General features: G+C 35.0%; 1 protein-coding gene across 1 annotated transcript in view; it reads left to right on the top strand.

Annotated features, from left to right (window-relative positions):
* Positions 1-12175, top strand: part of LOC115887290 (discoidin domain-containing receptor 2-like) — a 523559-nt gene that overhangs the window by 130664 nt on the left and 380720 nt on the right. Inside the window, exon 4 of the mRNA XM_030906681.1 lies at positions 7261-7366. Within this exon, the coding sequence (XP_030762541.1) occupies positions 7261-7366 (106 nt within the window). The remainder of the gene's footprint in view (positions 1-7260; positions 7367-12175) is intronic.

The raw sequence follows: 12175 nt of genomic DNA, 5'->3' as shown, positions 1-12175 counted from the left end.
AACTTTTCCGACTAATTGAAAATTACTACCACTAATTATGACGTTCTGAATGATTACATTAAAAATAGGTGACCAAATTTCTCCGCTAATTGAAACCACTAATTTATTCCACTAATTGGGATGTTGTGAATGAAGCTTAATGAACAAAATATCAAAAAAAAACCCCAGACTACATAGTAGTAGTAGTATTTTGAGTTAATGGCCACATCTGCCAGGGCTATCCGGTCGGGTGGTTTGATAGAATTAACTATTTACGGTTGAGGGCTTGGGTCGATTGGAACCAAACTAGGCACGTGGATAGAGGTAACCGAATGGAGTCCACAGAAAGACAGACAGACAGACAGGCAGACAGACAGACAGACAGGCAGACAGGTAGACAGGCAGACAGGCAGACAGGCAGACAGGCAGACAGGCAGACAGGCAGACAGGCAGACAGGCAGACAGGCAGACAGGCAGACAGGCAGACAGGCAGACAGGCAGACAGGCAGACAGGCAGACAGGCAGACAGGCAGACAGGCAGACAGGCAGACAGGCAGACAGGCAGACAGGCAGACAGGCAGACAGGCAGACAGGCAGACAGGCAGAGGCAGAGAGGCAGACAGGCAGACAGGCAGACAGGCAGACAGGCAGACAGGCAGACAGGCAGACAGGCAGACAGGCAGACGGGCAGACAGGCAGACAGGCAGACAGGCAGACAGGCAGACAGGCAGACAGGCAGACAGGCAGACAGGCAGACAGGCAGACAGGCAGACAGGCAGACAGGCAGACAGGCAGACAGGCAGACAGGCAGACAGGCAGACAGGCAGACAGGCAGACAGGCAGACAGGCAGACAGGCAGACAGGCAGACAGGCGAACTTAAAATTTTGAATTTTAGGTAGCTCTAAGCTTATAACGGTAAAAAAAATATTTTTCCGTTTTTCAAATTACTATTTCTATCAAATTAAATTTTCACAAAATCATTACGTTGTCGAGTTAATAGACGTTGACCTCGATCCAGGTCAGTCCAAACACTATTTCTCAAGTAAAGGGATGTTTTCAGAAAGCCATTAGGTTATATGATCTTCTATCTGACCAATCTATCTGACCGTTATCCAAAATACCTTTCGCCCTAAAACGATGGGGCTAATTATTCGAAGAGGTTTCTAAACGAGAACCCTTATTATCTTGTACTAAATTTTGGTCTAAAGATCTTTCTAGAACTAAGGTATAAACTAGGGTGGATATTTATATTTTGAATGTTTTTGTACCCGTTTGTAAACCAAATAGATATTAATATTAAGAAATTATTGAAGCGAGTTTTTGAACTCTAAATTCTAATGTTTTCTAGAGCAATAAAATTTTCTATACCGGGTGCGTCTCAACTTTTTTATTTTTTCAGATAAAAAAACAAGATTTGTTTTTGGTCACTTCGTGTTTCACCGGAAACAACTTGTGATTTTTAAACGGAACCCTCGGTATATTTCAACTTAATTTGATAAAAATAACACTGAATAGAATGACATATCATAAGTCAACTTTTGACATTTTCGCTTAAAAAAATCGTATTTTAAATTTCAATCTAGAGTGCCATGGCTGTGTTAAAAACTCTAATTTTTAATCAAGCAGCCTTTGATACATATATATTAAATAGTCTAATGTTTTTCGTGTCTTGTCTTGGCCGGTTAAAATATGCCCAAATTGTATTTTTATTCATATCTGAATTTTTTTGAAATGGCACAAGGGTGGCTCATTAGCATATTTGTAAAAATATTTTTTTTACGTATAATTTGGTACCACACACGAGTCAAATTGTCGGTATGAACCGCATGTTACAATTTCAAATAAACCATATTGGAAAATGCCAAAAGCTGATATATGATATTATGTTCTATTCAGAGTCATTTTCTATTGAATAAAGTAAAAAAAAACGAGGGTGTCATTTAAAAATCAAAAGATGTAAATTATTTCCCGTGAAACATGAAGTGATAAAAAACAATTGTAACATTCCAAATATGTTTAATAAACCTGACAAAAAATATGACATAAAACTAATTTATATCATATATCAACATACCAAATGTAGTTTTTTATCTGAAAAAATAAAAAAAAGCTTTAGAGGTGATCCACTTTTGGGATGCAATCCACCGGTTGCGGTAGAGTAGAGGTGGGAATTCTAGTTCCTTGGGAGGAACTAGTTCCTTAGTTCTAGTTCCTCCAGAGGAATAGTTCCTTGAACTAGGTCTTTAGTTCACAATAGTTCCCGAGTAACATTGACATCCCCCTTGCTTGCTAATGCGTTTCGTTGTCAGTCAGAACTATTCACAGTATGATCTGTATAATTTTTATAATGTACGGAGATATAACGAGACTTGTAATTGTGTATGTTAAAAACATATAGGTAAGTTTTATTGCAGATGAAAAAAAATAAAAAAAAAATCCAAATCAGAATTTAAAAAACCATATCACAAATCAAATGGAGCGAGAAATATTACAAACATTTTACGGAAAATTGCATTTTTATTTTTCCTCACTTCAAGCTTCTTGTTTTTGTCTAAAAATTCAGAATATCTACTTCGTTTTATAAGATATTTCTTAATTTTAGGGACCTAAAGTGAAACATTCCCATAATATATTTAAAAAACAGGCACTCCCCACTCCTGCCTAGCATCAATCGCGCTGGCTGATCCATACGTAAACTAGTAACTAGTCTTTTATTTAGTTCCTTTAGGTCCGGATGTGGCAATAGACAAGGCCGAATCCATCATCGTCGCCTTGTATTATATCTCGGATCTGCCGACTGAATAGATTCCCGTGAACTAGTCTTTTAATAGTTCCTCTATGTCGGGATCCGATAACATACGGCTGGCACTCCCCACGCCTGCCTAGCATCAATCGCGCTGGCCGATCCATACGTAAACTAGTATTTTATTTAGTTCCTCTAGTTCCTTTAGGTCCGGATCCGATAACATACGGCATACGGCTGGCATTTCCCACTCCTGCTTAGCATCGATCGCGCTGGCCCGATCCGTTCGTACGTAAACTAGTCTATTTAGTTTAGTTCAGGGCCATGTAAGTGAAATATTAAAAATGGTTCCAGCAAAAGTTTCCCAATTAAGACGGATGATGGCGCTGATCGTCAAAATTTTGGATACAGGGATAATAAACAGGGATTTTGCTTACCGACAATACGACGTGAGCTACGACCGGACCAGGACCAATCAGAATGATCAGTCTTTCTTGGACATTTGCCGCGGAAGTGTGTGTTAATTTCTGTTGTGATAAGTGTGGTTGTGTTTGCAGTTTGATTTTTCGGTTTTGATATTATGTTAAAATTAATTTTGAAGTATTGTATCACCTGTTTTTATGTAATAGTACTTTTTTTAGTTCTATGATCTGATATGTTATGATTTGTTAATGTTTGTTTAACAATGAAGAGGTTATACTTAATATATCAATTTGCATAGCCTAACTTTTTTATCAATAAACTTTGTAGATTTTCAGATAATTTAATTCCTTTTGTTTCCGTTTGTGATTTTATTTTTAAGACATATTATGTGATTGTTTCACATAATATGTTTTAAAAATAAAATTGCAAATAGCGAATAAAAATAATTAAAATAAAAAAGTGTATTTTACAATTCCCCCCGGCCCCGCACCCCTTTGGCTAACTTGTTAATGTCAGCTATGTCGAGAGATGGCGTTACGAAAATGGAACCGATTTATTACATGGAACTTGGGCTTCTTTTTCGTTAGTATATTCTGTGGTTTAGTTTCTCTAGGTCCGGATCCGATAATGTACGGCTGACACCCCCACTCCTGCTTACCATTGTGCTACGCGCGCTAGCCGATCCGTCGCCGTCGCATATTATTCTATATCGGTCACAGTCTCGATCTCGGAATAGGTCCTGAGGAACTAGTTCTTTGAGAAACCAGGAACTAGTTCCTTTCATTCCGGGGTCGGAATAGTACATTGTACGAACTACACACCTCTACGGTCCGGTAGAGTACCTATAATTTCTTTTTAAAGCAGAAAAACTGGAAATCGTTTCTTTTTGATAAAAAATTGTAATACATCCTATATTTTGACGAATTTTAACTTTTTTTAGCGGTATTATACCGTATTTCAGAAAAACGAAAATTTATTTAAACAATGGATTTTTCGTAATTTAAGCCGTTACAAAGTAATATTTTTTTACTGAAAAACATTTTTCTTAACAAATTAAACAAAGAAAATTGAGACAAGATGGAAGTTTGGCATTTCATATATGCATCTTTGTCTCTCCTATGCAATGAGAGAAATAAATCTAGAAATTTGCAACATTGCCACGTCTTTTTCGGTTGATTATAAGTTTTTAATAAAATAATTGGTAGAATTAGGTTAATGTCTAGCTCTAGCTCTAGCAATGATTGCTTGGCTTAACTGTTTTGTTTATTTTTGTTTTTTTTTAATACTCATCTGATTGATTTGAATATTTTGCTCTGTTTTGTGTGCTTGCTAATTATGACCGCATTAAGAGACCGCAAAAAAATGTTCAGATTCGTGATCTATACAACACCAAAATAGGGTGTACATATACCAATTTTTAGGAACAAAGGACGATTTCCAGTTTTTCCAATAATTATTACCAAACATAATTTTCATAAAAATATATTTTATTAGTTTGCGTTAAATACAGAAAATTTATAAGTATTATAAAATGGTAATATTTGCAGATTCATTGTTAATAATTTATATTTTGATATGTTTTATTGCCGAATTGAATTTTTGCATTTGTTAGTTCCATATTATATATAGCATGTAATCGTCAATTATTTGATATTTTCGCATATAAAGTAGCAATGGCCCATGTTGATATTAAAATATAAATATATAAAATTCAATAAGAAGGTCAGCCATTAAATAAATTTTGCAGTTTAAATTACAAATTTGCAATTTATATTTATGAAGTATAGTTCGGAATTTATAATTTTATTAATTTATATAATGGTAAACGTGATGTTACTAGAGCAACGCTATTAATAATATTTCATTTGATTTTTCTAACCCACTAATTTATTTTGATAAAATTGAATAACGCATGTCTTGTTGTTGTTTCTTCTTAATTTTAAGTTCCGTTTGTTACTCAAATATTTATCTAATGGGGTCATATTATATTCAATTACATCTATTGAATTTGTTAATAATTTTAAAAGAAAAATAAATATGGTTGTAAAAATTAGACAAAAAGTGATACAAAGTCAAAGTAACAATTTTCTTATTTATCGAGATGGAATCATGAAATCCATGATGCCATCATTATTCATGGTTTTTAATGAATATAAAACTTAACTTGAATAATTACAGAGAAAACTTGTGAAGGTAATTGAGATTACCCGCCTATTTAAAAATAAACATATTTCTCTAAATTTAAAACATTCAGTTTTAAGACACTCTGTATACATAAATAATTATTGATTTTTTAAATATTTACACACAAACTAGGGAGAGGGAAATCAGACAAAGAACAGAGACGATAGGTGTTATGTAATAACGTTCAGACTATCGTTCGAGACGCGTTGATTTGTTATTTTGGTTTGTAAATTTTGGTTATTGTGACAAAGAATGTTATTACAGGTAAAGAAAATGTTTCCTTATTATTTAATTAGTGTTAACTAAAGTATATAGCTTATTTTTTGTCTGTTGTAATATTCTGTGCTAAAGCTTTTCTTTATTTATTTGATCTAGTCTAAGAGCTGACGAAATATTTAGAGAACATATTTTAGGCAAGTTAAAATAACAAAAAAATTAAAGTTTATTAACTGGTGAACCCAGAATCCTAAGTCGGGCAGGGGGTTTGTGGTCATTTTGCTACTGCGCAACCCATTACATTTGCAAAAAAATAAATCCAAAAAACATCCTTTAGGCAACTTGAAATTTGTTTATTCTTAAATTTTAGCATCTATTTAACCTAGAAGACATTTTTGTCGCGCTCATTTAAAATCTTTATTTGCGTCAGGCAAGTATTAAAACCCGGTGAATTCGTCTGGCAATTAGGTATGACGACTGCGCTCTAGTTGCAAAAACGGTACAACAATTACAAGAAATGTTGAACACATATACCTGGGCATACGAGGCTTTGGGCCTTAAGCTGAACATCGGCAAAACTAAAATCATGTGCACTCCCCCGGAAGATCACAACAATGCTATAAAAATCGGAGAAGAACTATTCGAATATGTGGCGGAATTCAATTACCTTGGCAGTTTGATTTCGGAAAAGGCCAATATTGACTCTGAAATTCAGCACAGGATTAGTAGCGCCTCAAGAGCATTCTGGAAGTTGAAAGACAGGGTTTTCTACAATCATGACTTGAGTACAAAAACAAAACTTGCAGTATACCGAGCAATTATAATCCCCACCATGATATATGGGAGCGAAACCTGGGTGCCTTACCGCCGACACATGAACGCATTGAACAAGTTGCAACAGAGACACCTTAGACAACTCTTAAGAGTCCGGTGGTTCCATCATGTCTCAAACGTATCGGTCCTTGAAAATCTAACTGCGAGAGTATTGAAGTCATGGTCACAAAATCCCGCTTAAGATGGGCTGGTCACGTATGCAGAATGCAAGAAAACCGCATACCAAAATCTCTGCTTTACGGTGAGCTTGTGGACGGTAAGAGGAGGCCGGGTGGACAACTGAAAAGATACAAGGACGTTTTCCACGAAAATTTAAAGGGAATTAACATGCAGAATGAGTGGGAAAAAGCAGCTCACAATAGAACTCAATGGAGAAGGGTTGTAAACTCAGTTAACAGCGGCAACCAGAAAGTGGAGAGGCAACAAAGCAATGAGATTTTTGAATGTCCGGAGTGCGGTAGGCAGATAACATCACGTATCGGGCTTTTCAGTCACAGAAAAGCTCATGAAAGAAAACGCCTTGCGTGACCATTTTCTTTATGTGTGTCGAATACTCGTCAGCGAGTAACGGCTGTATGTATGTATGTATGTATATTTTCGAGATTAACCTGGTAATGTCGATATTAACCGAATATGTGACCTTAACCGTAACATATACCTATAACATGTGTATGTGTGTACTGGAATCGATTTATTCTGTAAATAATTTCAGTTTAAAAGTAATCTAAATACAATCATTCACTGTATATTCGTACCGATATTTGTGGTTCAGTGTAACAATAAGGGTTTGATTAAATCGTTGCGTGTATTGTAGGTCTTTTAACTAGTCATATGAGAATATTGCGTTTAACTTTTTGTTTATATCATTATTATGTTTCAGGAGAATGCAGATCAGCTCTTGGTATGGAAGAAGGCAGAATACCAGATCATGCAATTTCTGCAAGTTCATCATATGAAGCCAAAAGTGTTGGTCCACAGAATGCCAGGTAATTTAAATATATCTACCTATATAATTTTCTTGTTTTACAATATACATTAAAATATTTTCGAATATACAGGGTGCGTCTTAAATAAGTTTAAATATTTTTAGGGGTAGTATATTTCCACCCCAGAAACACGATTATGAGGTTTTTTTGCGAACACATTTTTTGGATTTTTTTTTAGTTTTTAGTTAAAAAACATAATTAATGTAATATTAAATTATTAATTAAAAATAATTTGATGATAATATGGGGATATAGGTTGTATCTTTAGTTTTGCAAAAAAGTAGTACCAGTGATGTGAAACACACATCTTTGTATCTCTAAAAACATAAACGAGAAACCACAAAAACAGGAAATTGTACACATATAATTATTGTACACCCCAAAAACGTACCCTGTACACATACAATAATATGTAATAATTAATAATTCTTAGGCATTAACGTTTACCAGATACTTTTTTATAAATTTAATAAGAAATTAGTTATTTAGTAATATAATAAAACTGGTAAAACTAATATCGCACTTGAGGCCTATTCATAATTGTATAATCTGCAGCCCTTGGATGGCAACATGTGCTCTCTGTCAAGATCTTGGACAGTTTTAATTAAAGAAGAGAAAAAAAAAGACAAAATTAAGTTAGTTGGAAGAGTTCCCCCTTATAATGTTTTCTCAGTCCCGGGAAGGACGTTGACATTTCGGGGAAGTTGCAGAATAAACATAAATTACGAAATTGAGTTTTCTGTGTTCAGTGGAAACATCAACTGGACGCAGTAAAGCGATCGCCATCTGGCAGATAAAATTAAGCAGCAGAAACTAGACAATGTATACTCTATATAGCATTCAATGTCTTTATTTTTAATATAAAATAGTTACATTTTCCTGGAATTCCGTATTTCTTAATATATAGTCTGTTCAACGAGAAACCAACGAGAAAGTCCTTGACAGTGATAGATTGATGCGTCTGTCATTTTAATTCAAAAGTAGTTTATTTTATTTTACAAAGAAATAAGTCGGTTCTATTGGAATGCAAAGCAGGAAATTAATATACAGGCCCTGTAAGTTAAGAATCACCCTGTATTACAGGGTGATTCTTAACCTATAAGCATTTCTATACGCATTAAGTTGGGAAATTATTGCTGATGATAAATAATGTCTAATAATGAAAAAAAAGTTTGGTTTGGTTTGTTTAGGTACGAGGTTTGTGTGATGTAGGTAATGTTATTTCGGGTAGTAAAAAAATAAGTGAAAAGAACTCGAACTGGGCGTCGCGTTATGTGAAAAAATGTTAACGCGTTAAAAAGGAGGGCGTAATTACGTGGTTGTTGGGTGCAATAACATTCCCGAATCAACATTGTATAGCTTTACAGCTTCTCAAACCTATTTGATCAACAGCAAAAATGACTTCAAGCAGTTCAACGAAACAAGTGAGTAAAGAAAGTGTTCATTACATAACCAAAAAATTAAATAGACATATACTAAGAGAGGATAAAATATAATTTGTAATATTAATGGTATACTGTTTTTTTAATTAACTGGTGCCTAAATTTTTTATGTATATCTTCTAAAATTATAACTACCTTTAAAAAATTTCTATATTTTTATTAAATTTTATAGCCGAAATAGCTATGCTCACTACCGTAGTTGAACTAAAAAGTTTTATTCGCTTCAATAATAAATTATAATACACCAATATATATAAGTTAGACCTTCTGAAGATATCAAAATATTCACTTTTTTTTAATTTTCTTTTAGAATTTTTACAAATTATACTTCCTAACACTTTTAGAATAATGATATAAACTTTTTTTCGTATACTCGCTATTTAAACCCGTGTATTTGTATATTCTAGTTGTTTACGATATTTTCCGATGGTCGCAGCACCGGCGAAGAATGCATCAAGCCTAAACATACATGTTCTAAATCGAGGCACTTGCCTCTTTTAATTATATTCCTTGTGAGAGATTTTGTATACCTCTATTATTTAAAATTTTATAACGACGAAATAGAAATTACCGCCTCCAACCACAAGCTCAAATTAAATTCAATATACTAAGCTACAAAAGAAAATAAATTATTACTATTGTCCTGGGCTCATTCCAAGCCTAACTGAAAGCAGAGGGTTACGGTTTCGGTCTACTTTATAGTCTAAATAAAAGCGACAAAGTGATTAATAGAAACAGAAGTCGACAAGACACTTGTCTTAGTGTGGTGAGTAATTACCAGTCCTAATGTTTCAATGTTGAGGGGGCGAATTACATTTTAAGCAGGGGCTGTGCTTTTGCTGATTTATTTTGATCGATAATTTGAGGGTCGTTACTGAAAACGCTATAATTTGATTTTGCATTCTAGTTGCATTTACAGGGTTTAAGTTCCTCTTAAATAATGTAGTTACTATAAAATCTTAAGATAAAACATAATAGTTCAGTCATTGGGGATCAAAAAAGGGGCCTGCTAGGAAAAAAGTCCGGAAATTTTGAAAAAGGCTATATGAAAATTTTCGCTAAAGTCAACCGTTTAGGGATAAAATCACTGGAATTTTTACAATTTTGTGTAAAGTCGATTTTCCGAAATCAAATGTCGATTAGTGTTCACTAAAACTAGTTTTAGTTTAGTTTCTTCAATGTTGTCATGAAACAGTGGCGTATCATTAATTCGCCCATTAATTTCTGAATAATTAATTGTCGTGCTGGAGAGCATTCATTGCGAACTTACCACCAGGTTCAGCATTGGTCTGGTTGTCCCAAAGATGCCGAAGAATGGGGTTGGAAGAAAACAATAACAGGCATTACTCCAGTCACAACGTTGAAAGATCCAGCTCCAAAATCCCTATTGGCATTTTTATCCTGTAAATGCAAAACCAACAACTATGGTAAAGCCTGCGGATGCAGAAAAGCAGGATTAAAATGTTCATGATTTGGGCATACTGCAATGGGAAATTCTGTGACAACGTCACTGAAGTGTCACTCGACGAATCTGATGAAGGGGAGTTGGACTAGCCTGTAGATATCCCTCTGGCGGCTGAAGATGAAGAGTTGGACGTATTGAGAGATCACCCAGATGAGCCCAGCACAGCAGACACGATCGACTTTGACATCAATGAGCCAGATCCGTCGGGCTTGTGCAGATAAGTTAAAGTTTTTAATTTATCTAGTGGAATAGGATTCCGGGGAGATCACGTTAAAATAAACGATGTACTTAAACAGCCGTTAAACGGTAGCCTACTTAATGCCATTAATAGATATTATGACGTCGTTGATGTGGGCGGAAAGTAATGCCTGGCGATAGGCATTTTGCAAGAGCACCTGTGGCTCCGTGACTGAGGCTATTGCTTCGTGAGCGAAATGTCCGTGGTTCAAATCTCACGCCGGACCAAGACTTTTTTATATTTTTTTTGTTTATAGGGTGATCTTATTGCATTGGTTTCACTCTTTTTGGTTGGATTGGTTTAGTTATTTGGCGGGTTGGTTAGCGTGGTTATTTGGAGGGTGTTAATTCATTGGTTAGTTGGTTATTTGGTGGGGTTGGTTGCTTTGTACTAATTTATATTTGTCTTTTATATTTTTTTACAAGTGTCAAGGTTAGTTGCGTTGGTTAAGTTGGTTATTTGGTGGGGCGGATAGCGTTGGTTAGTCCTTATAAAATTCCTATATTTTATAAAACCGTCAAGTGTGTCTCATACACGACGTCATACCTATTAACGGCATTTTAGTAAGCTACCGTTTAACGGCAGTTTAAGTACAGTCTAAAATAAACGCGCCATGTACTTTACCTCTTGGGTGGTGTGGAAACAAGTACACATTTTCAATAATTAAAATTAATTATTCATAAATTAATGAGCGAATTAATGATACGCCACTGTTTTATGACAAAATTGAAGAAACTAAACTAAAACTAATTTTAGTGAACCCTAATCGACATTTGGTTTCGGAAAATCGAATATAAATAATATATCATATTTTACGCAAAATTGTAAAATTTCCAGGAATGTTGTGCCTAAACGGTTGACTTTAGCGAAAATTTTCATAAAACCTTTTTTATAGGAAATTTTATTCTCTTTAATTTTACTCTCCTCAAATTTTCTCAAAAAACGCATAGTTTTCGAGATATTCACAAAATACCGATTTTGGGCGCCATCTTGGCAAGATGGCGGCGCCGGCGGCAAGTCTGGAAATGTGCATTTTCTGGATTTTAGTTAGGGACCCCAAAACCTATAAACCTGCAAAGTTGCAAAACTTCCGCACTTTTTTCCAAGCAAAAATCCCCAATGACTGAACTATAAGTAGGAAGAGTTTTTAGACACCTAAACACCTTTACCAGAGAAGTTAAAATGGCTCTCATGATATGCAGAAGACTTGTTGGAAGTAGATGCGGCTGCGCCACTGACATTTTGCGCTGACTAAAGCAACGAAAAGCAAGGCAAAACCTGTGCAAAATGCAGAGACAGGCATGAATATGCACCACAGGAGCCATAAGAACCTGCCCAACAACAGCGATGGTCGTTCTATAGACCTATCACCACTGCTCATTGTCATTGGTAGATATGTCAATGCGACAATAAATAAAATCGTCAATTCAGGAGCTTGGAATACCCTCAAAAGGAAAATTCCACTTCTCCAATTCTCAGTGGATATACAATATACAAATAAATATTTACACTTATGCAGAAAAAAAATCGTGGGTGTTTGGGAAGGCTTGAAAGGAAACAATGTTTTTGCGACGTTTCGCGACTTTATTGTCGCTTCTTCAGGCACCAAAACATATATTAATCCACATTATGTCTACAAACATTCATAGCGACTCCAACCGCCA

The sequence above is a fragment of the Sitophilus oryzae genome, unplaced genomic scaffold (assembly GCF_002938485.1).
Source record: "Sitophilus oryzae breed Bouriz unplaced genomic scaffold, Soryzae_2.0 scaffold_562_pilon_pilon, whole genome shotgun sequence".
NCBI classification, from domain to species: domain Eukaryota; kingdom Metazoa; phylum Arthropoda; class Insecta; order Coleoptera; family Curculionidae; genus Sitophilus; species Sitophilus oryzae.
This window is presented reverse-complemented; position numbering and strand designations above follow the sequence as displayed.